Source organism: Mus pahari, chromosome 4 (genome assembly GCF_900095145.1).
Source record: "Mus pahari chromosome 4, PAHARI_EIJ_v1.1, whole genome shotgun sequence".
Classification (NCBI taxonomy): Eukaryota; Metazoa; Chordata; class Mammalia; order Rodentia; family Muridae; genus Mus; species Mus pahari.
Window position 1 is genome coordinate 118,044,427 of NC_034593.1, and position 26,108 is coordinate 118,070,534.

General features: G+C 42.2%; 1 protein-coding gene across 2 annotated transcripts in view; it reads right to left on the reverse strand.

Annotated features, from left to right (window-relative positions):
• The window catches only part of Sec24b (SEC24 homolog B, COPII coat complex component), a 72,567-nt gene that overhangs the window by 7,256 nt on the left and 39,203 nt on the right, over positions 1-26,108 (reverse strand). For both annotated transcript variants that reach the window (XM_021196171.1, XM_029537399.1), the window contains 15 exons: positions 20,462-20,542; positions 18,241-18,473; positions 15,771-15,955; positions 13,306-13,408; positions 11,243-11,369; positions 10,607-10,716; positions 7,847-7,959; positions 5,511-5,629; positions 5,123-5,178; positions 4,697-4,903; positions 3,038-3,161; positions 2,501-2,659; positions 1,755-1,928; positions 1,099-1,209; positions 52-227 (listed from right to left, as the gene is read on the reverse strand). In XM_021196171.1, the coding sequence (XP_021051830.1) occupies positions 52-227; positions 1,099-1,209; positions 1,755-1,928; positions 2,501-2,659; positions 3,038-3,161; positions 4,697-4,903; positions 5,123-5,178; positions 5,511-5,629; positions 7,847-7,959; positions 10,607-10,716; positions 11,243-11,369; positions 13,306-13,408; positions 15,771-15,955; positions 18,241-18,473; positions 20,462-20,542 (2,078 nt within the window). The remainder of the gene's footprint in view (positions 1-51; positions 228-1,098; positions 1,210-1,754; positions 1,929-2,500; positions 2,660-3,037; positions 3,162-4,696; positions 4,904-5,122; positions 5,179-5,510; positions 5,630-7,846; positions 7,960-10,606; positions 10,717-11,242; positions 11,370-13,305; positions 13,409-15,770; positions 15,956-18,240; positions 18,474-20,461; positions 20,543-26,108) is intronic.

Sequence of the window (26,108 nt, forward strand, 5' to 3'; positions counted from 1 at the left end):
GAGGAGAGGAGAGGAGAGGAGAGGAGAGGAGAGGAGAAAAGAACGAACTACCTGTTTGAGAAGTGCCAAAACGTAGAGTGGGAGCAGCTTAAGTGAGCTTGGTGCTGTCAGGGTGGAGCGGGGCACACTTGACACAGCTGAGCTGTAGGCAGACAGGGGATCCACCACTGCGTTCACCAGGGCATCCCTGGCATCCGACAGGCTCGATGACACTGAGCGGTCCACAGCTGCAAAGTAACCAAAGCAAGAGTGTGCTCAGCGTCTGGGCTCCAGTGAGTTCTCTCTTATAAGTGTGTGCTCATGTGCGTACACATGTGTGCAGAGTTTCTTCTACATATTAAAACCCTGGAGGAGGTGTAGTATGGATCAGTGACATAATCCTTGAGTCCTTGGTTCAATTCCTAGTGCTGCCAAGTGAGGTGGGACGACCAGATGTCTGTCAGCAATGCCATTATAATTTTGCACCAAGTTAGTAATAATGGCTGCTTTCTAGTGTATGTGAGAAATAGCAAGGTTCACTGCGTGTTTATCCATGAAAGAAAACACATTAAAAACAAAACCCTCTGCAATATATTAATGCTGAAGGCTTCTTTAAGTTTCAGAGTGAAATATACTTTTCTGAGTGTAGCTCTATAGCAGCAACGCATCAAATAGAGTCCAATCACCACGACAGCAAAGTTCCCTGTCCCTGTCTTGGTAATCTGTTCTCCATAAATTTCCTTTTACTGAAGGTCACACATTTGGAGTCACATGGACACACCTTCTGACACATAGCATTGAAAGCCACATTTGCATATTCCTGTTCACAGCTGAGTTGTATTCTACCGTGTGGATGTGTGACAGTTTACATGTTAGCTGAAGGAGATCCTGGTTTTTACAAATCACAATCTCCCAATAGATTTAAACTAGGAACTAATTTTTAAATGTAAGAACAATCTAATTCATCCTGTAATAGATAAAAATGCATTGAAATGTTTTTTGTTTTTTGTTTTTAAATTGAGGGATTTCTATAGTTAAAAAAAAAAAAAAGTAGAAACGCCTGAGCTTGGTTTTAGGTTAGACACATGCATTTCCCCTGTCTTATCATATGCTACTCACCCATGTTGGCCAGAAGGCAGACCGCGGCTTGCACATCCACTCCTGCATAAACGTCAGCGAGTGAACTTACAACCGGCAAGCACAGTGTATGCACGCGAATTCTCCGCTCGCCTAAAGAAAGCAGAGCACAGAGGTCAAGCACACTAGGCTAAGAGAGAGCACACACCACCAGTTCACTCACACTGCAGTTCTGGCGAATCAGCACCAACACTCTAGAACACAAAGGGCTGTCGGTAAGACGCTTTGATTGTCTTCTTTTATTGGTTTTTGGTGCTAGGAACTGTTGGGCAAGCACTATAGCACTGAGCAACATCCCCAGTCTAATTAGCATGTTTCAAATAAAGTAGCCCCCAGACACTGGAAAGATGGCTCAGAAGATAAGAACACTCGCTATTCTTTCAGAGGACCCAGGTTCAGTTCCTAGCACCAATATGGGAGCTCACAACTGTCTGTAACTCCAGTTCTAGGAAATGAATGCACTTTTCTTGCTTCCACAGGATTCAAATGTGAGTTAAGAAGAGAAAGAAACAACATACAGTCACTTACAACAAATGCCATTACCCTCACGGCACAGCATTCTTCTTTCTCTCTCTCTACTAAAATGGAAGTGGAAAGAGGACCCATGGCCACAAGCCATTTCCGTTTGGGGACATTACCTTTGCTAGATGTGTACAGCAGGGCGGTCTGGAAGCACACTAAGGAAGTGTCTGTCAGGCTCTCTTCGATTGACAACTGTACTGCAAATCCAGCATCAGGATTGATGTTGGCAAGAGACAGTAAGTCAGTGGAGCGGACAAAGAAGTTTCCGTGGAAAGTGTGCATTGAGAGTCCTGCGGGGAAGAGAACTGGCATGAGACAGCATGAGCAGCACCTTCACCGCAGCCCGAGCCACTGGCCTGTCAGATGGACTCTGAGAGATGCCCTCACTAAACAAACCAACCAACCGATGAGTTCTCTAAAGGGAGTCTACGTACTCCACCTATATTTATACCTAGACGTACGTCATAGTCTGCATGCAAGTCTAGATCAGACATAAATGCACAAAACTAAGAAACCTACGCTTCCCTATGTTGGATGTAAAATGAGAGTTTAGAGCCCACCTCCAAACACACATTCTCAGCTAAACGACCGCTAACCCCTTTCCTGTTCTCCCCACTGTCACTCTCAAATAATTCCTCACATGCTTTCCTCATGCTTTTCTTCAATAAACCAAAATGTTGCTTTTATCCACGTATTCTAGTTATTAAAAGGAGGTGGTCAAAGATCACTCCTAACTGTATTTCAAACAGGGTTGCTGGATTGAACAGGAGGTCCTCTATGATAAACCATCATCACCATGGGTCTGAATATGCATGCTGATTGACACAGGAATGTAAGGAACACACTTTTCCCCAAGCCATACCTTTAGTGCATCTTATTCTCATAACAGCTTCAAATCCGATCTTCCTTGTGAGGTACCGTTTTAGGTCTTTTTGTAACTTTTCTGCTTGTGAAGGATTATGGGTAGAGTGGAAAGATGGATAGTAGAATATGCACCCGGCAGAGTACTTGGACATGCAAGCTTTAGAGAGAAATACATTAAGTATTAGCTAGACAATTAGGATAATTTACTTGCTTAAAAGTAGCACAGATACCACATTATGAAAAAAAAATGTTATGAGTAAGCCCAACACAGAGAGAAGCAGATATAACTGTAACCTGAAACATTCCTAAAATATGGCAAACGTTGAGGTTCAGTGTTGAATGGCTAAGGGCTACAAAGCAGTGTAAGAATATTTTCTTTGTGTTTCCTGGCTTTAGAGTTCACTGGTAATCGTCACAGACATTGCCTATCTGATCCACATGCCTGTCTCCCCCAGTACTAAGATGCTTCCTGAAGAGCCCAGCTTTAATGACATGTAAGAATGTTTAAGTAGGTAACATAATGACGTTGTCTTACCCAGAGAAGCAAGGTCAGAATACTGTGAACTTAGAAGGAACAAATCCACTGCAGTTTGCTGTCCTGAGCAATCTAAAGCGAGCTTCTTATAAAAGTCAGTTGCAGGGCCAAGATGGTGCACCACCTAAGCCAACAGATCATAAAGAACCTTTGGTTATGCACAGAGTATATATCTCTCTGACAACAAGGAGGATATATGCTTTATTCCATTATATACCAATATATACCAATAGTGTATGGGCCCAGATTTCTAAGAGTAATAAAACCCAGTGTTTATTAAGAAGGCATTGCAAGGAACTATGCATGGGTCAGATCCAACACTTTGGAAACTGAGGCAGAAGGTAATGAGTGGGACTCTCAGCACCTTCACCTCTAGAAGAAAAAACAAATTTCATGGCTCACTGCCTTAGTTATTTTATATAAACTAAATGATTAATTCTCATACACACGTCCCATATGACTTTCAATATTTATCTTTCACAGATGAGAAGAACACTGAGCAGACTGATGGCATCAAACTGATGAGAGTGAGTGCTATTGACCATTGATTGACATATCCTGTCACTCGACTGGTGGGGAAGGCTGAGGCATTCCCTCCCAGCCCTGACAGTTACCTGAGGAATTCACATTCACAACTTACACAGAGATCACAATGAAAAAGGCCAAGGTTAACTGTCTGTGTGAGGGAAGACAAAGTACATTTGTTTGTGTGTTAACTAGACAATAACACCCAGAGAGCACTACTGGCTTACATTTTTCTGTACCATCTAAGTGTTATACAGTAACTGTTATTCCCCCTGCAATCTAAAGTTTACTCATAAGCACATTAAGTTATAATAGCTTAATTAAGTTTTCCACTTGTATCACAGAAATGACACTGGGTGTTAACCAGCCAGATCCCTCCAGAGATCCTGGGGACTGGACCACCAACCAAAGAATACACATGGAGGGACCCCTGGCTCCAGCTGCATATGTGGCAGAGGATGGCCTTGTTGAACATCAGTGGGAAGAGAGGCCCTTGGGCCTGAGGGTGTTCAATGCCCCAGTGTAGGGGAATGCCAGGGCAGGAAGACAGGAGTGAGTGGGTGGGTGGGTGGGGGAGTACCCTCATAGAGGCAGGGGGAAGGGGGACACAATAGGGGGTTTCCAAAGGGGAGACCTGGAAATGGGAAAATATTTGAAATGCGTATTAAGAAAATATCCAATAAAAATATATTAAAGAAAAAAATAAAGAAAAGAAATGACATTGGGGACAGAAAACCAAGCTATAGCTTGATCTTTAAATAGCCATCCAACGTTTGACAAGACACTACTTTTTTTCATCTGTAAATAAAAGGATTAGGGTAGGTTTCTAAACATTAAAACAATAATTGACCATATTAGTGTGTGGGTGTGAGTGCACACGAGCCAACAGGAGCTGCGGATCTGCTGCACTACAGACAGGCACCAGATTACTGCCACACCCATCGCTCATCACGTGCTAGGGCCTGCTAACTGAGTAAGAAGAATACACCTAACCCCCAAATAAAGCAAATGTAGCTTCAATTCTTACTGATTATTTCTCACTGCTGATAAAGCAATGAAGAAGAAACAGATGACTTTAGTTTGTGGGGAAAGAAAACACCTGTGGTTATGATCCAAACACTCAACATACAATACCTTGGTACTCGACCTCTGATTCGGATCTTCTCTGGACTGCAGAAGTCCTGCCCCCAAGGAAGGTAACTGTGTCTGAAATACAGACACGCGGCCACCCGTGGGAGACATGAGTTTGAAGGCAGCCTGAAGTGCAGGTCCAAGGGCACTGTGTGTTTCTCTGGTATTGATGAACATACTTGGTAATGCATTCAGTAAGTCTTTGATAAGCTGAGGAGAGATGAAGGGTGAATTACTGAGAAGGCAGGACAGGCTTCTCCTCAAACACATTCCAGGATAAAGCACAGCAGACATCTCCGGTGTGACAGAGACTCAGCAGATCCTTCCTACAGTGTCTAGCGGCAGGCACTGCACCAGTAAACAAAGCTTACTGGGAACCTGCTGATGGAAGAAGTGTCTTGATACTTTGAGAAAACAAATTAATCTCACCTCTTTGCTTTCATACAGATTCACAAGCAGACTATCCGGTGTGGGCAGAAAAACATCTACAGGGAGAAAAACACTCCATCAGCACATAGTTGGGAGAATAGCAGAAAGTAGTGAGGCTTGGTTCTACAAAAGACACTTGCCATGCATATCGGAATTCTGCCTTAGTAAATACATATACTCCATATGCATCATATATACACATCCAATGCATGTGTGCGTGTGCATGCGCACGCGCGCGCACACACACACACACACACACACACACACACACGCGCGCACACACACGTAAAAAGTTAGAACCAAGTATTTCCAAATATACCAAATCACACTCACAGCACATGACCCCACTGTAAAGTCCACAGCTACACAGACTGCCTTTGACACTTACCGTCTATATCAGATACAATCAACATCTGAGGCTGGGATAACCCTTCTTGTAGATTGTAGAAGTGAATGGTGCTGTCAAAAGTCATAAATCCTATTCTTGTTCGTGAATCTCCAGGAAGCCTTGTGACAAAAATGGCATCTTGAAATTCAAAGTGTTCAGTCACATTGTTTACAAAACAGTGAACTAGCGCATTAGGCTGCAGAACAGCTGCACATGACTTTGTACAGGGACAGGGAGTGTGAGCCACACACAGGAAAGTGACGGGCTCAGCGTCTTCTTTTCAGGCAGGAGCATTCACATTAATTTGGGCTTAGAAGGTCAACCAGTCTTCAGGGAAGAACAAGCAGAACCCAAGTGGTTTCTAGAAGCTCAACATTGCCTGCTGACTTCCTCCTAAGGCAGTGGTTCTCAACCTTCCTAAGGCTGAATGAACCTTTTAATACAGTTCCTCACATTATGGTGACCAAACCATAAAATATTTTTGTTGCTGCTTTATAACTGTAATTTTGCTACTGTTATTAATTGTAATGTAAATATCTGATATGCAGGACATCTGATATGTGACTCTTGTGAAAGGACCGTTTGACCCCACAAAGGGGTTGTGCCCCACAGGCTGAGAACCACTAGCCTAAAGCGTTGGTTGTTTTGTTTTGAGACCTGAACTTTTGTCACTCTGGCTGGCCTTGAACTTGTGGCTATGCTGCCTCAGGTCCCGAATTACAAAATTCCAGGAGTGAGACACCACATCTCACTCTCCTACTCTTAAATAAAGATGTGCTCTTATTTTTTTGTCTTAGTATCACACAGTAGTATAACACGTTGGAAGGGTTGCGTCAAAGCCCAACCCTTTACTCCTGCTCCGGATGACTGATGTGTTTGCTCAGTCTAAAGGCCAATCAAACCAGGGAGAAAAACAGTAGCCAGGTGCTAATACTGCTCAAGACTTTCTCTAGAGATTAATATGCACTCCTCTGAGAAGTTCAGAAGTCTGATGGCATTAGTCAGCAACCAGAGTGTAGACGACTGACCTACCCTAAGTTCTGCTAAGCTGTCCTATGGCAGACTCCTCTCTCAGGAGTGTCTGCGGAGCGCTGAACTGCAGGGAATGTGCTACTTCAGCGCTGGAAGCTGCTCCCAGGCTAGCTCTGCCTTCACTTCCCCAGGGTCTATTTTCTGTTGGAGCCAAGCAAAAATAACTATTTCCAATTCCCAGTTTTATCCTTTTAATTTTATGCCAACGAATCTGTAAATAGTCACTTCTCTTCATTGGAATAACCAGGGCCATCTCCTCATACTTTCCTGAGACTAATGGAGGACACCGATTGCTGGAGCAGGAGACACAATGGGAACCTGCTCACTACTCAAGTACCTCTAGGGGCCCTGAGCCCAGGAGGAACACAGACTCCTTCACATCTGCTGGTAGACAAGCAGATGGGAGTCAAGACACTATCTATACACTGCTCCAACTTCCACGAGGCAGCAGCGTGTGGCTCACGCACCGGCATGCAGAGCACACTCTCCGGCGTCCTAACGTTTTCAGCACAAACTCAGCTCCTACCATCCCTCTCTTCAAACCAGTCTCTCACCAAACAATACAGCTAGCTTGTGAAAAAATGCCTTGCATAGTCATAAACTATAGCTAGAGTCTATAAATACTTATACTTTAATTTATTAGCTTTATTGAACTGACAAAATTATGTACATCATTGTACAAGTTCTGGAGATGCATCCACACTGGAATAAACAAAATCTAGCTAATTAATAGATACTGTCAACACCTGGCAAGAGTACTTAAGTCACTATTTTCAGAACATCCGTCCTAGCCAGTTACCAACTCAGCACTAGTTCTGAAGGCCTGACCCTTTCATCCCAAGCCCTGCTGCCCAGGCAGCCCAGCTGCCAGCGCTCTCCTGCTTATAGATCAGTTGTCATTTATAGGCCCATCATCTGGAGGCCCGTCAGCCCAGATGGGAGTGAAACCACATGGCAGTGCCTGCTCTGATGTCACTCCACTTAATATCCCTCAGACAGTCTCATCCCGACGCCCGACAGTCTTTTCGGCTCAGTGCTCAGCTCAGCCAGTGAGAGGGATCGATAAGATTCAAGTACTTTCAAAATATTATAGCATTTAGTATTTTGTGAATCAGATACCACGCCAGTTATTAAAACATAACAACTCAAGAAACAGAATCCTTATTTTATAAAGTTAGGTAAACATCAGAATCTAACAAAATTTAGCAAACAAAACAAAACAAAAAAAAAACCATAAATTTAAAAGACAACTTCAAATGTATGCACACGCTTATATGCCCACATATGAATAAAAAAATTCTTACTTGTCCAAGTTTTCTAATAAGGACTGGCACAAAACTGTCAAATACCCAGCTTCCACTGCGTTATGAGACACATCTAACACGAACAAGTAGACGGCGGGCTGAGGAGGCCGGAGCTGTGGGGAGGAGACAGTTCGTTAGCCGCCGCACTGCCTTCAGCTCCTGGTCACTACTGTGACTGGATGTTTTTACTGAGAATCTGCACAAAACTACATGGTACCTAATGAGAATGGCATGGCCTTCGTTATTTCTCTTGTAAAGTTTATGTGAGACTAGAACGAAAGGCAGTTGTAATGGCTAAGCATGCTAAGTGGTTTGGTTTTGTTTTGGTTTATTTTATTGGGTTTTTTTTTTTTTTTTGAGACAGGGTTTCTCTCTGTAGCCCTGGCTGTCCTGGAACTCACTTTGTAGACCAGGCTGGCCTCGAACTCAGAAATCCACCTGCCTCTGCCTCCCGAGGGCTGGGATTAAAGGCATGCACCACCACGCCCGGCTTTGGTTTATTTTTTTTAAGGAATCTTGACTAACATATCTTCCAAAGTAAAAACATGCTGAGTTATTGTTATATAATGCTAACCTGTTTAAATATTTTATTCCTAAAAAATTGCTACAATTTTAAAGGTTGTTTTCATTTTAAAAACTTATTAGATTTTATTTTATGTGCTTGAGTGTTTTTGCCTACATTTAAGTAAACAACTCTCATGCGGTGCCCTCAGAGGCTTCAAGAGGGCATTGGATCTCCCAGAACCGGAGTTACAGACAGCTGTGAGCGGCCATACGGGTGCTGGGAACCAAACTCTGGTCCTCTGTAAAAGTAATAAATACACTGACCCATTTCTCCAACCCCTAAAACTTTAATTTTTAAATTAACTTTTTACTTTTTGTGTTGTTAGGAATTAAACCTAAGGCTTTGCACATTCTAGACAGATACTACCACTAAACTACATCTCCAGCTCCTAATTTTATTTTATTTTATTTTTTTTTACTTAAAAATAAAATATTGGGGGCTGGAGAGATGGCTCAGAGGTTAAGAGCACTGTCTGCTCTTCCAGAGGTCCTGAGTTCAATTCCCAGCAACCACATGGTGGCTCACAACCATCTGTAATGGGACCGGATGCCCTCTTCTGGTGCATCTGAAGACAGTGTACTCACATACATAAAGTAAATAAATACTTCTTTTAAAAAATTATTACTAAAGATAAAATAAAATGCTGAGCCTAAAGAGATGGCTCAGTGGCTCCAAGCACCCTCTTCTGATCTCAATGCACATCCCCCCGCCCCCACATTAAGCCTGACAATCTGCCATCAGTATTAGCTGCTAGACTACCTGATGGTGGATTCCCAAAGCTTAAGGCTAAATGGAAAGAAGGCTCCTATAATGGTAAACAGTATAACCATTCACAGTAAGTCCTCATCTGTTAGAGAAACATGGTGACACATAAAAGAGGAAAAAGATGTGTGTCTCAGATTACAAGACTTTATGCTTATAAACGAGTCTGGGGGTGGTGTATGTAAATGTGTGTCTGTATATATGTATGAATGTGTGTCAATGTATGTGTATATATGAAAGTGCATGTGAGAGCTTAAGGGTGTGAGTGTGTAACTGTATATGAGTGAAAGTGTGTGACTGTTTGTGTGTGTGTGTCACTGACTTGTCATGCTCAATCACTCTCTGTCCCTGAGCCCAGAGCGAGGCTGCTGGTCAGTAAGCCCAGTGGTTTTCCTGTTCCCAGCTCTCTCTCATAAAGGCTGTGCCCAGCTTTTATGTGAGTACTGGGAGCTGAGTGCAGGTCCTCACGCTTGCGCAGTGAACACTCTTATCCTGAGCTAGCTCTCCAGCCTCCAGATTAGAATATATTCTAGCACAGGAAGGGGCAAGTGGATGAGTGGGTGGACAGGATATTAAACATATGTTTACTTCTGTTAATAATGTATAAGCTCAAATTATATGTACAGGAAGGCTTATTGAACTGAGTCACAGAACGTAATAGAAGGGCATAAGAGTCTTTTCTCTCCCCTTTTTTGTGAGGTCCCTAATGCTGAGGAATTGTGCCACTTGGTGGCATTGATATAGAACCTGACAAGAAAACCACAGTTCAGTTACCTCAGGCTAAGCTAATCACCAACACTACAAAAACGAACGAGGCAGCACCAAGAATCTACCAAGCCAAGGTTAGGTGTTCCTGGCTACCTCGCTTCACTTGCAGCTCCTCAAGTGGCCAGCAACCAGAGTAAAAATGATGGTGTGTGTGTGTGTGTTACTATTATTTTTAATAAAAATAAGAAAACAGAGATGAGCATTATGTAAACCTAAAACCTATTTTTAAGTAGTTTGTAAAACCTAGTTAGAAGTAGAAAAGAACAGAACTTCATGACTGAAGTTAAGAACTGAACATGTCAGCCACCCATCTCACTATCTGTACTGGAGGAGCCGTTAAAGACGGTGATCATTTTAACACTATTGTTTTGGGCAAAAATATACACTAGTTTTCTTCTGTTTGGGGTCACGTATCTATAACTGATAGCAGTATCTATATCCCAGCTCAGTACGTCGTCACACTCAAGAGGCAATTAGCTATGGATGCTCTTCATTCATAAGCCGAGGCTGATGTTTCTTAGCAAACATTAGACCAAATTAGTTACATACAAGCTCTCATATTAATATCTTAAAAATGCAAACTTCAAAATTTGGATGAGAACTTACTTAAAAGAACTGACTCACTAAATTGTGTCCCACAGCCAACCGTGACATGAAATAGTTACCATGTAGTCTGAGGACGCGATGAACTCCACAGTAGAATTCTGGACTTCCGGCCGTTTATGAGGCTCTCCGTAAGACCGAGTCAGGGGGTTGTACAAAAACTCTTCTGGAACTAAAGGAGAATTAAGAATCCAAGGCACATTTAGCAACACACCGGGAGTTGAACACATTTATCAACAGTATTTATGAAGATTACTAAAAAAGAAAACCTTTAACACTCTTTTTAAATAAAATGTATTTTCTGAGAGAACCAGGACACAGGTTGCTTTTTTTCTTAGACTTGTATCTTAACAATAAACCTCACAGGACATGGGGGTGGGGGACCAAGAGAAGCACAACTGGGAAGCAGCTCTAACAGGAAGAGCCACATGCCTTCGTGTGAGCTCAGAGAGCCACCACTCAGCTGAGCGGCTGGGGACACGGGTCCACCTGGGAGACCAGCCAGGCTTCTTCTCTTTGGGCCTTTCCTTCCACTTCATCTTTTACTTTGCTGTCAGTCTCTCTGTGGTCAAGCATCTCTTCAGAGATCAGACCGAAGGCTTACTTGCCTGTGTTGTCTCCATTAAATGTCATGAAAGCTGTTTTTAGGCAACGAGAGAGATGTCAGAAAAGACTTCATTTTAGAACCTGAAACTTACCATCATTAACTCTATAGCACAGGTTGCATTTCCATCTTCGCTGATCAATGAAGGACACGAAAGGGTTGATGTACGTCCGACAGGACCGGCACCTCACAATGGTGTTTGAGGTTATCACTGGCAATTGCTGCAAGAGAAAGTAGAGATACTGCTACAGCACAAAGACCCCAGGGCAAACAGGATACAAACTCACTGCACGTACAAGACAACGGGTGTGCTATTCAACCTAGTGACGTGGATGCTTAGCAGCTATCACTTCCCACAGAGGCAAGCCACACAGTATAAAAACAGTCAGAAGCTGACCAAACGGCCTGGTGAGCCAAGAAAACAGCGTCAGGACTTCTCAGCCTGACTCAAGAGACAGCAAAAGACTGCACTCAGGTTGGAAGGAAGCCGTGCCCTCTGCTGCACGTCTGCCCCTGGGACCAGGCGAGGAGGCTGCTGCCAGCCGACTGCCATCCCACAGCAGCCGAGAACAGAAAACACACCCTACGCTCAGTTTGGAAAAGAACGTTATAGTTGGTCAATTCAGGAACTATAAAACACATTAAAACGCCATATATTGTTCTATGCCCCTTAACCCATCCATTACCATTTTATATGCTTCATTTGGGATTTAAAAATCAACACCAAATTTCTATATTTAATGTCCTGCACTATTATTTTATCATAGTTAACAGTCACATGTCACTTGTGAGGAACAAACAGAAAATAAAATTAACTATAAATGAAAAAAATTAAAGTACTCATAATTCTAGATCCCATAAAATGTCACTATTAATTCTCAGGGTACATATTCTAGAAGATATCATATGTGGAATCTGTCTGTACTTAGAGAAAGACACTTAGCAGCAGGCACAGTCTCATCTGCCTTAAATCCCAGCACTCACAGAATCAGGTGGGTTTATGTGAGTTTATAATCAGTCTGGTGTACATAGTGAGACCCTGCCCCCCTCACCCCCAAAAAAACAAAAACAAAAAAAGGAGAAAAACTCTCCGCTATGCATGGAAGAATTAACTGTCTTGGTTTAATGATGAAGGTTATAATAGTGTTTAAATTGCATAGTACTCGTTGAATGACTAAATTCCCAGGACTGGCTATGCGTTATCATTACTTTCTATTCACTGATACTTTCCACCCAGCCTAACAGGCAGGTGATCCGCAGAAAAAGAATGTGACAGAAAAATGCAGCTGAAGTACAAATGCCTCCCGCTAAATTCTTTTCTGAATTTTAAATTTTTATTCTTAATTTTTTTTTTTTTTTGGCTAAACAGGCTATTTTGTCAGCTACTGCTAAAATTATCTACATGACGTGCCAAAAAGATGTGCTAGATTATAGCAAAGTGGCTCTTAACTCAAACGCACTGTGGAGACTTAAACAATTGCTTTCATTCAGCAGACATGACATTCATAGACTTCCCCCGCTGTCACAAGGTTATTTAATTTCAATCAGACAATTTCCCACTCTACCTGGCCATAACAGTTTAATAAAAGACTCTTGAAGTTTGAGCATCCGCCCTGGTGGCTGCAACTTCCAACTCCAGGCCCAGACTTTCTTACAGACGCCTCTACTACCTGCACCCACAGGGAGGGGCTCACACTGACTGCTCCCCACACTGTGTCCCCAGAACCAGATGGACTCTGTGTCAGTGAGGCAGCACACAGCTATGGTTCACAGCTGTCCACCGGGAGGAGACCCAGGCTATAGCCAGCACACACTGGCACCCAGCACAAAGCAGCTACTCAGAAGACAAGTGTTGACTCAAATCTTACAGAAACAGTAACTGTTAAAAGAAAGGTATTATATTTATTTATCTTTGTTCTGCATGTTCCACAGTATGTGGGAATGTGTGGGGGTGTGCTAGCCATAGCCTGAATGTGGAGGTCAGAGGACGACTTCTGGGAGTTGACTCTTTGCTTCTACCATGTCAGTCCTGGGGATCAATCACCAATCCAGAAATGATTATTCCAACTCTAATCAAAGACAAACATCCTTAGGAAACAGAATAATCTGTATACCTTACACATGTATCAGAACCTAAATACGTAAAATGTACTTTACCATCAGGTCTCTGAAGGGATGCAACAGCAATCCTAAAGGAAGCTTAGCTTTATTCAGTAAAGCCTGTGTCTGGGGGATACTGGTTAAGGTACATCGAAATGAGCTGAAAAGACACAAACATACAGCACGTTAGCTACCATGAGAACCGAACCCTCCAAGAGCTTAGTGTCGACTACTTAGGCAGGTTATCACAGCTACTAGCAGGAAGGAAATTACTCAACCAGGCATGTACAGGATAGCTATTAAAAGACCAAGGACCCCACAGTTCACTGTTGAAAAGTGCAACATAGACTCTCAATGTAACAGTGAGTTCATAAGCATAACTGCATAAGCAGGAGCTACAGAAGCCACCACTGAAGGAGCCCTGTTCCCCATGCCATCTCTAGCTTACCTCATCTTCCCCTCTGGCCTCACTCTCACAAGACTCTCTCACCCAGCTGCGGCTTCTTCAGGAGCCCTGGCCCTAAGCCCACTATCTGAGCGGTGGCCTCTACCTGGGCTCCATGGCACACTCCTGCTGGGCTCAGCAGCAGGGATAGGGAGCTGCAGCCGCAGGCTTGATTCCCTGAACAGCTTGCTTGCTGTCTCACTACGCCTCGCAGGGCAGAAGCTTAGACCATTTTCCCATCATCGCTGTGGGTGATCTCTCACCAGTCTCCCCACATCCATCCATCCTCCTTAACAGCATGCAGGATGTTCTAGGGTTCCACAGCACTCTGGAGAGCTGTTCTGTGGGCTGCCTGACTTACAACTCGAAGGCATCCGGGAACTGTTTACTGACAAGGATGGACCCTGTGTGGATGTGCTATTACCACAGGCTCCAGAGTTGTCATAATCCGCAAATATGAAGCCAAGAAGGCTCCACCCAAAATGTTTTGAGCGAACACAGGATGCTCAGGATTCGGATGATGTAGTGTTTTAGGCTTCCCAGATAATGCCAACCAAAGAAGCCCAGGAAAACAGTCCACGAGCTGCAAGCAAGCTCCGGCTTGGCGGCTGGAAACAGTATAGAGAGAGAGTCTTCAGCCTGAATCCCTTACCTGATGGCATCACTGACACCTGAAGTGCCATAAGTCACAGGCACCCAGAACCACAGAGGAATATCTGGGTCTGCCCTGACCTAAAGCCAGTACTAATGACTTGTTTTCATTTTAAAGAGAGCTGCTATTTAAAAAAAAATAAACAAAAATATATACATCATTCCCTCCTTATAAGATTTATGTATTCAGATGCTAAGTAGCCCAGGAAGACCTTTAACTGGAAATCATCCCGACTGAGCATTCCAAGCACATGCCACTGCAGCCTGGCGAGATCTCATATATACGCACACACTCCACTCACTTCCTGGAAAATGTGTAGCCATTCATTACTGCAAGGTCATAATCAACCCAACTAGAACTGGGACAGGCAGCTGCTTTCAGCCTGCAACTCTTGGTATGCTATGCTTTTATGGAAATCACTGTAGCCCCGCCTTCAGAAGTCACAGGTCAGGAAACCTGTGTTTAATTCTATGTAACATTCTCCGTCTCCCTCAACTACTGAGAAGGCAGAAAGCCACGGAAACGTGAACACTGGCTCTAAGGAGGATGGACTCTGGTGTGAGGAAGATGACGATGCTCTGTGACATTTCAGGTCTACGCTGTGCAGAGAGGAAACCGGAGCAGCAGGTAAAAGAGCAGTGAACAGCCTGGGCGGCCCTGGGCTGTAAGGACGGAGCCCACCGACCAACACAGAAGGAGGGCATGAAGATACCAGCTACACCTCTCCAGGAGGCGAGGGCGTGCTCAGTGAAGGAAGTGCCTGTGTGAATTCACGGTGCTCCAATAAACTGGGGCTTCTATATGGACTGAGAAGAACTATTTAACTAACCCTATTCTTGGGACAGCATTAGTGAGATTTATATCATTTTCAAGAAGGGCTGAAGAAAGAATTTTCCAAAGACTACGTTACTTAAAGAGTGTCAGGGGTTCTGGGTAGATGGCTCAGCAATAAGACAGCTTGCTATGCAAGTACGAGGAGCTGAGTTCAAATCCTCAGTAGCCATGTAAAAGAGCAGGAGTGGCCTCGTGTGCCTGCTGTGGGAAGCAGAGGCAGGGGAACTGCTGAGGTGTGCTGAGTGCCAGCTCACTTGAGGTTCAGTGACTGGATGTCTCCAAGGAATACAGCAACATGACAGAGCAGGGTGCCTAACATATGTCTGTGGTACCACTACCACCCCAACACATACACAGTGCCCCACATACACACACACCACAACCCAAACACATACACAGTGCCCCACATACACACACACCCTGCCCCAATGCACACCATCAAACAGGAAAGCTTACATGTACTTCATACAGACCCACACAGAAAAGCCCACAGGACCGAAGCTTCCAATCGAGACCCAACAGCACACTGCCTGGTGGCTGTCCTCATCCGCGTGCTCACTGGGAAGAGGCTGTACGGTAAGGAGTACCTACTCTGGGCTACAGTTTAACTTTCTGAGTTCTGCACTCAGGTTAGGGACAGGAGCCCACACAGGAGTCGGAGGTAAAATATTCTTCTCCTGGGTGAGGTTGACAGGTCTTAGGCTCTCTGGCTGTGGAGAACTCTGCAGGCTGAGTCCTCCGAGACCCGAGGACAGCTGGTTCACACCCGGGTAATGCTGAGAGAGAAAGTCAAGGCAGAAGGAACACTTTTACAAGTATGAAAAAAGGTTCTGAATACTAGATTTTAATGCAAAGGAAACTCAAGATATTGAGAAAATTTGTATCTGGGAGTACTTAACAAAACAGTCAACTTAAAGCATAAACATTTCAAAGTAAAACCTATTTTATTCATAATGTCATATTGTTCAACATCAAAAAAGTATTGCTTACAATTAATAGGGCTGATAAACGTTGAAGCATTTCAAATTCCAACAATTTTCAGGGTACGCTGATACCTTGGAGCAGTGTTCTCAACCTTCCTAATGCTGGGACCCTTTAAGATAGTCCCCCATGTTGTGGTGATCCCATTACAAAATTATTTCTGTTGCTACTTCATAATTGAAATGTTGCGACTGTTATGGACCATAATGTAAATATCTGATGTGGCCCTGGGAAAGAAAGGGTTGTTCAACCCTCAGAGGTTGCAACCCACAGGTTGAGACCCGCCGCCTTAGGACGTGCACCTGTCTAGAGTTCTCCTCTGTTGCTTTCTGCTCCTGGGTTATGCTTGTAGTATAACTATGAGTTCACAGCTTTTTATTAACTCAAAATAATTTAATGAATTACTGTCATACTTTAAAACTACTTAAGCTTTGAGCTAAGTAAGTCAAAATTGACCAAAACAGTACCTATATTTACACTTCCTTTAAGGCTAATTTTCATGACCAGTTTTTCTTTTTTTGTTGTTGTTATTGTCGTTTTTTTGTTTCTGTTTTTGTTTTTTGAGACAAGGTTTCTCTGTGTAGCCCTGGCTGTCCTGGAACTCACTCTGTAGACCAGGCTGGCCTCAAACTCAGAAATCCACCTGCCTCTGCCTCCCAAGTGCTGAGATTAAAGGCGTGTGCCACCACTGCCCGGCCCCAGCTTTTCTTTATGAACGTTCCCTTGAAATACAAAGTACTGTATTTACACAACAACAAAAATATTCAGATGATACAAAAAAAGCAATCCTTAAAAGTTCAAGAAACCAAGCCACATTCTAGTTAGGTTTTAACTAATTTTACTGACAGTTGGGATACATATCTAAGGACAAAGATTATAACAAGACAGATCTTTATGTAATATGCGATTCATACTGAAATGGCTTTTCTGTATTTGCTCATCACTTTTGTAAACTTTAAATTAAATTTCATTTTCAGTATAAATATTCTGTTTGCATGTATGTCTATACACCACTGTGTGCTTGGTGCCTTCAGAGACCAGAGGAGGACATTAGGTTCCCTGGGACTGGAGATGAGGGCCACAGTGTAAGTGCTGGGAACTGAACCCAGGTCCTCTGTAAGAACAGCCAGTGATCATAACCACTAAACTGTCTCTCCAGCACCAACAAAACAAATCTCACATTTAATAATTTTACACTCATAATAAAAGCTGATATAATTTTGAAATTATTTAAATATATTAGATGTATATTGAGTATAGTCTATATTCTATTCTGTAAGCTACTAGTTAGTGATAGAGTCATTCAACTATGGGCCAAAAATTGTATTATTTTGATATGAAAATGTTACAAAAAACATACAGGGATATCTCATCTCATTATTTACATCTAATCAACATTTTTAGTTAGTTTTCCATTTAGTTCTTTTGTTGTTATTTATAATATAAGCTTAGACATACACATGACTCTAACCACAAACTTTTTAACAGACAAAGGACAAAAAATAAATAAATAAAGGATGCACTGTGTGTCTGTATATAGTTATCTTCCACATTCTACAGGGTCCAAGGTTCACTATATGAATGCACTAATTCTAACTAATACATAAAGAATGATAACTCTAAGTAAAGAACAGAGGCTAAAAAAAAAATACTAAATTACATTCTCTTATTTTTCTGAGGTAACTGTCAGCTTAGCACTAGAAAACCATTTTAAGTTACTATTACAGGCTGTAGAAGTGGCTCAATGACTACGAGCACTGGCTCTTTCAGAGGACCAAGTTCACGTCCCAAGATTCAGACTGGGAAGCTTGCAACTGCCTAAAGTTCCAGCTCAGTAAGCTCTGGGCTCTGTAGTTATCTGCACATACATGGCAAACACACAGACACACATGTAAACATAAGCTTTAAATTACCATTTAATTTCCTGATTATCAACGCCTGGACAAACCCTGCAAACCCCTAAAGAAACCCAAGCTACCCACTTTTCATCCAGACTATACCTCTGTAAATTCAGATCATCAGAGACGTGCTCCAATTGATCCAACCTTTATCGACTTATCAACCATGACTGAATACACACCTGAGGATATCCAGAATATGCTGGGCTGCTGGGGTGTGCTGCGGGCATGGGTGGTGGTGCTGCGTTCTGATAGGCAGGCTGCAGAGCTGGGTAGCCATAGCCAAAAGGCTTTGCCACCTTGGCTGGCTGAGCTGCAGGGGGAGTGGGGGCTGCAGACAGAGCCTGGGCGAGGGTGGGGTTAGGTTCCAGGGCACGATCAGGAACAGGGCTGCTTGCTGAAGAAGAATGCATATCTACAAAGAAATAATTACTTGTTCACAACCCAAAATCCGGTTGGTATGCAATAACCTTTGGCATTCTTTTCTTTTCAGCATGTTTTACTATGATAAATGCAGAACACATCCATTAGAAAGAGAAGATCAGCACACACATGTTCAATTCACCTGACAATTTTCTGTCCATCTTAATTTATGTATTGCTTTGCCTGTGGATAATTTTCAGTAACAAATACTTCAGATGTTACTTCTAACAGTGCAAGGCACAGCTAACACAGTAGTGTGTATTTTTGTTTTTTAATTCTTCCAGGATGACTGGGGCTAAGAAGCAGAAGATAAAACAAAGGAATTAAGATTAAAAATTAGTTCTTTCTAAACTGCCCTTTATCTGACCCTTAATGTAAAATATCCATGAAAATAGTGGCATATTCCTTTAATACCCTAGAAATATGTATTATCTGCATAGGTAAATTGTGAGGAGAATATAAAATAGTGTCCTAAACTTCTAGGACAACATCTGGCATCAATAAGTGACTAAGAAAATTTAGTGACTGGATGTTCATTTTTATTTAAATATAAAAGCAAAAATTCCAGTAAAACTGGAAAAAATCGGCAGCATATGTGTGTGTAATCAGTGAAAGAGTTTGGTATATTGACTTGGTCTTACTTTAAATCAGTCTTTAAGTTATAATCACTTGATCTTTTTTGCACTAAAAATGGTATTTCTTTGTAGCTAAGAGTCTGCAAAAATACGGACCGAAAAGTACATGACTTAATAAAAATTTATCGTTTAAAAGTTTTCTTGAAGAATCCATCTTTTTACTGACTGTGTTTGAATTTAGAAGACACCTGTAGATACGTCTGCTACCACCTCCCCCCCCCGTCTCTCTCTCTCTCTCTCTCTCTCTCTCTCTCTCTCTCTCTCACACACACACACACACACACACACACACACACTAATTCCTAGGACAAAAAAAACCGCTCGACTACAGAAGAGTAAGAGGAGCTGCACTCTGAGCTCAGAGGATTACAGTTTTCTACTGAGTCATGGTATCATGACTGTGTTAGGTACACAACAGTACAGCGTCAGCTAAATTTCATCCTAGTGAAAGTGGTATCATCAAAGCGAGGAGAAGACAAAGTCTTGTGCTTTGTCGTTCTGAACGCTGAAGCCATGAGAGGAGGGAGTGCCCCTGTGTGGGTGACAGGAGTCGGCAGCGTTAAGTTCCTACTACAATGAAATGACTACCGCTTACAACGGTTTGTTTATTTTCCACTTTATATATCCACTAACTCTCAGTTCTCCTCGGGTAACGATGTTCTTCCCAGATATAATTAAGAATAACAGCTTTGGAGCACTGGCTCTTACAGAGAAAATGGGTTCAAGTCCAGAGACACACTGGACTTCTGCACTTCACAGTTCCAGGAAAAATAACCCTCTATTCTGACTAGGAATGCAGGGTGCAAATATAAGCAGGCAAAACTTTCTTATACATTTCAAATAAAATATTAGAAAAATAGCAATGTCTCTAAAACCTCTGCCCTGGCTCTACTTGGCTTTTTACCAAGTGGAGACAGCAGGAGCCACAAGGCAAGTAAGGAATCAAACACACTCAAGAGTTAGCTGGAAGGGATTCAGGACCCATGCAAATCAACAGAAATGGCACAATTTAAGGAGATTTTTTTTTAATTAGAGAAAAAAAATTACCCTGTTCACTATCAATTTTTTTTTAATTTTTTTACTTTTTATTTTTTATTTTTTAGAAAGAGAAGAAAAAAATCCAAACAACAAATGTCTTCAGGTCACATGACAACATGAGTGGTCACCAGAGACAACATGAATGGCTGTTATATTACTATATTACAGCTGAGAAATGTCAGGAAAATGTTCCACTTTTTTTTTTTTATTAAAACTGCGGTATGCTTTTGATATGCGGTCAGTCCCCTTTACCATGCTGCAGCAGTAACATAAATGAACAGTGCAAAGCTGGATCTAAACAGCTTACCTGGGTAGCTGCCTCCTTCCAGGGCATCGTAACTGTTGGGCAAGGGCGAAGCACTGCTTGTGGTGGACGAGCTGTCAACACCTACGAGGAAGGCAAACACAGGCTGAGTTCACAGTGACGGTGCGCCTCACAGCACAGCTGCCACCATGCATCAAGTCGGTGTGCTCAACTAAAAACATTCCCAACTCTGCTACCAAATTAAAATAACTTATGTTTTTGAGAGCAGTCTCTCACACACAATGACTGATGTTTTAAAAGATAAGACACAGAGAAACACACACACACACACACACACACACACACACACAGGCTATAGGAATGGCTCAGCAGGTAAAAGCACTTGCCATGATAAACTGACCACTTGACTACCTGAATTTGATGCCAAGAACAAGAAAACTAACTCTGGAAACTTATACTGACCTTAACATACTGGCACATTCCCACCCTGACAAATATACAAATTAAATTTAAAAAAATATTCTAAAAGAATAACAAATAACAAAAAACAGTGGGGAGACTACACAGCTGATGAGTGGAATAAAATTCAGTCACACATCAACTTCAAGAATAAACATCAAACTTATAAAAATAAGCAAATAAAAATTTAGTGCTAGCAGCTCTTTTAATGGAACCACACTTGAAATTGAGCTGTTTCACAAGATAAAAGACTCTGGGGCAACAGAGATGGCTCAACAGTTAAGAGATCTCAGAGAGTACCTGGGCTGGATTCCCAGCACCCACATGATGGCTACACATTAGCTGGAGCTCAGTTCAGGGGATCTGATGTCCTCTTTTGACCTCTATGAGCACACACAGACATGCAGTACACATGTACACATGAAAATAAAACAAACATGTGAAAAGCACACTAGAAACATAAAGCAAGAAGACCTTATGGCTTGAGTTTCTTCTAGCATAACATGACAGTATTTTAGTGTCTCCATCGATCCATGTGCAGAATAGAGATTAACAACACTTGCCATATGAATGGAAGCCATGCTCATAGACATAAACAGCAGACATAAGAACTTACGGTTTGTGACCATTCAAACCGGCTAGATTAAGAAAAGCGGAGAGGTGCTAGGACACATGGGAGAATAGAACATAAGAGACAGTTCCTTCATTCATTCACTCAGCAGTACTTCATTGAGAAACTCAGGTAAAATACACACTGCTGTTTACACAGATAAACACAGTAGAAAATGCCTCGAGACCAAAGTGACAAAACTCTCTGCTAGACCACTTTCCCTGGCTCTTAACTGACAACAACCAGGAGTTTAGTTTTTCTTTTCTTTTCTTTTCTTTTCTTTTCTTTTCTTTTTTTTTTTTAAGTGTGTTTGTTTTGCCTTCTCATCAAGCATAGACCACATGTTGAACACGACTTGCCATGCCTCTCCCCCTCCGCTGGCTCCCATGTTCACAGAATTTTACTTTTAGCTTCGTGTTGTTTATATGTGTATGAGTTTATAACACTATATGAGTTGTGGATGGGAAGAAACATACACATTTGACTTTCTAGGACTGGTTGAACCGAGTGATCTGATTACCAGGTACATTCATTTTCTCTGCAAACAACTTAACCACTCTTTATGTCTAGAAAAACCTGTCCATGTACATAAAAATCATTTGTTTTATTTACCCTAATTCCTATGTTGTTGGACACCTTAACTTCATTTTTTAAAGCTGTGACGTAGAAAGACTGGGCAAGTATAGTTATCTTTCTCTGAGCAGCTTTCAGACAACCTTAAAAATTAATGGGATGAATTACGGCACCACTGACAGTTATTTGTATAGGGATGCTTCACTCTCAGCAGAGAATATGACTTTAAGGCAGAAGAGCACAGGCAGAGTATGTCCTTTACCTGCTGCATAACTCTGGGCCAGTTACCACCCCTAGAAACACATGGCTAACCTGATGAGAGGCTCTGGAGGGAAAGCCACTTGCCATCAGGTCGGACTACTTGTCCACATGAAGCAGAGGACCGACTGTATCTACTAAGCCCTCCCTCCTCGGTGATAAACAGTTTACTGGAAAGTAGTAGTTTTTCTGTTTGTCCACATATCTAACTCAAGCACAATGCTGGTGTACAGGGTCACAGCCTCAGTGTGGGACACAGTGGCACAGCTATAACACTGGTACTTAGGAGGCTCAATGTTGAGCTTGGGCTACCTAGTGGGATCCTGTCACCAAAACGTGACAAAATGTATCATAGTCCCCGGTAGAAGGTGTGAGAGTGCATGCTGTAATTCTAGCACCCAGGAAGCTGAGGCAGAAGGATCATCACTTGTCTAACTGTATAACAAGTCTAAGCTACATAACAAGACTCCAACCCAAAACAAACAGTAAACAAACAAAAACACACATAAACTCAAATAATTACTAATAGGTAATGGCTACACAAAATGTACTGTGTCTAGAATAATGGATTGCCATTCAGCCAAAAGGAATAAAGTATTCATACTTGCTACAAGGTAAACAAATCTTGAAACCATGCTAAAGAAAAAAAGGCCAGGCCAAAAAAGAGCACATATAATAAATATACTGTATATGGTATGGTTCCACTTCAACGAGTCTCTAGAAAAGGCAAGTCTACAAAGTCAGAGGGTGCACTGGTGGCCACTGAGGGCTGAGGGGAGAGTAACAGGAAGAGATATGACTCAGTGGGTGCAGGGTTCTCCTTTGATGTGACAAAAATGTTTAGCAACCTACTTTAGCTCACCCACAAAGCTAGCCAGCACCAGAAGAGCACATATAAAATCCACTATGGCCTAAGTGTTTGTTAAAATCACACAACCGGAGACCACAGAACCCTGCATTATATTGGGTACATGAAAGGCAGTGAGCACATCAAAGGATGCGCTCAGCATCACCAGCTCCTGGGACAATGGAAATCAACACAGGAGCACAGTACCATCTTCACATCCACCAAGGTGGCTAACCCAAAAAGGATCTGGAATAGCATTTTTTGGTGGTTAAGAATGTAAAAAAACTAGAAACTTCAAGAAATTGTAAAAGAGTATAGCCACTTTATAAAACATTATGACAGTTTCTAAAAATGCAGTTACTATATGACCAAGAAACGCCATAAGATAAATGAAAACAAACCACACAAAAACTTACTGACGAGCGTTCATGGGAGCACTACTTATCACGTCCAAAAGACAGAAACAGCCAATGTGCACCAACTGGGGAACAGGGAAATAAATAAAGCCAGTGTACAAACGGACCTGCTCTTCAACAGGGCAAAGGGATAGAGCACTGGTGTGGGGCCAGCATGGAGGGGCCTTACACACTGCTCAGAGAAAGAAGCCAGTCACAGAATAAATAAGCACAACTCAACAACATAATAAATCAGCAGTTGCTTGAGCTGTGTTGCTGAGAAAGGCAGAATGGGAAGTGACTCCTAAAAGATAAGGAGTTTCTCTTTTGAGGTGTTCAGAATGTTCTGGAACACTGGTGGGGAATAAAGTAAGAAAACAGTAAAACTTGCTGAGCAGTAATTTGGGTAAGTTAATTTTATGGTATGTGAGTTAAATCTCAATAAGATGGCTATAAAGTAAGGGAAAAGGCACTCCTCTATGAGTTCAAGGCCAGCCTAGCTTATGTACTGAGTTCCACGCCAGGCAAGCTCACACGATGAGACCCTATCTCAAAACAAATACCAATTTCTGGTATGCTCTATGTCCAAGAAAGAGGTTTAAGGGTAACTGCTGAGAAATACTAATTCTTGCTGGGCATTTAATCCTAGCACTCAGGGGACACAATCTGTGAGCTGAGGTCAGTAGGTCTATATAACTAAGTCCAAGCCAGCAACACTACACAATGAGACCCTCCCTCAAAAAAGAAGTAGAGGAGGAGGAATCATAATAATAATTGAGGCTGGAGATGATTCAGTTGCTAAGAGCACTTGTTATTCTTACAATTCCCAGAATTCACATGGCGACTTAAAACTGTCCATAACTCCAGTACCAGAGGATCCAGGGCTCTCTTCTGGCCTCCTTGAGCCTCAGGCGCACATGCGGTGCACATACATTTGGGCAAAACACTCAAACATTTAATAACTCTGGGACTGGAGAGATGGCTCAGCTGTTAAGAGCACTGCCTGCTCTTCCAGAGGAACCAAGTTCTAGTCCCAGCACCAGTGGTGGTTCACAACCACCTAAACTTCTAGTTACAGGGGACTCAACACCCTTTGCTAACCTCTGTGTGAACAGGCTCTTCCCCCTAACCCTAATAGCCTGAGTTAGACTGCCCAAGGTCACCATGGCAGAAAGAGGTTCCTGACTCCCCAAGTTGTTCTCTGACCTCCACAATATGCGGTGGCACACTTTTACCCCACAGAAACACACACTTTAAAAAAAGTAAAGCAAAGATTAACATATTTATATCAAGTTATTAAAGATCAAATTTCCATCTAATCATGAATCTGAGGCTCTTTCATGGCAAGTTAAATATTAAAATTTTAACATCTTAAATAAAATCTGTACTTTTTGAAAGTCCCCTCCCTAACCAAGAAGCTATTTGCAACTGGTATCTGCTGAGAAGGGAAAAATGGGTTTTCTTAGGTAGAATGTTACATCACCTATCAACCACGCCACAAGGAAAGTATCCCCAGGAGCTGTGACTGACACAGCGTGGTCTCCCTGTCCGTGTGCTTCTTGGTTTGTAGGGTTTTTGTTTTTTTTCTCTTACTGATTTTCTTTCCTTCTTTTTATTTGTCCATACTGAATTTCATTTTTTGTTGTTTTTCTTTTTTGAGAGCAAGTGAGAGAACGAGAGAGAGAGAGAGAGAGAGAGAGAGAGAGAGAGAGAACAAGAGAGAGAACAAGAGAGAGAACAAGAGAGAGAACAAGAGAGAGAACAAGAGAGAGAACTTGAAGCTGGGTGGGACTGCAATGGGAAGCTATAGGAAGAGATAGACTAGGATTACAAAGATTATCATTTTAATTAAAGCTTTAAAACGCCCATTTTAATAATACCATAGCCACAGACTATCAAGTATGCCTCTTACCAACAGTTGTTCTAGCTTATCTAGTGATAATTAAGTCTGCTCATTTACTTTCAGAAGTCCAAGTCTTGTCACAAGAGCAAAGCAGTAACATTTGTAATCACAAATGGACCACTAAGAGTCAGGACCAGTTAACACAATTGAGCTTTGGTAAAACCTAATGCTTACTTGATCCACTCCAGTGCATTCATAGTATCACTGCCGATACCAACCACAATTGTGCTAAACACACATACATGCAAACACACATGAAACCAGCAGGTTGACATTCTGGACACACTTAAATCAAGAATTCACTACAATCCTAGAGGAATAACATCTACAGACCTTCACTGTAACCCTTCAAACTACAGCTGACTTGACCTGCTGTACCACCCCCTCGCCTTACACTGCAGTTACACTGAAGACCTACTCACCAGGCCCCTGTGTTCACCAGTACACTGCAGTCTGATTTCCTCTCTAGGTAAGACACTGTTTAAAATCCTAAATCACTGCCTTTCCAAGTTATAATTATAAATGCTGTTTCCCTATTAAGTATTTCTGGAAGCCACTGTATTACTCCTTAGAATAAAAATACAGACTGAAAAATTCTTATCTAAAATACATGGAACCAGAAAGTTTTCAGTTTTTAAATTTTT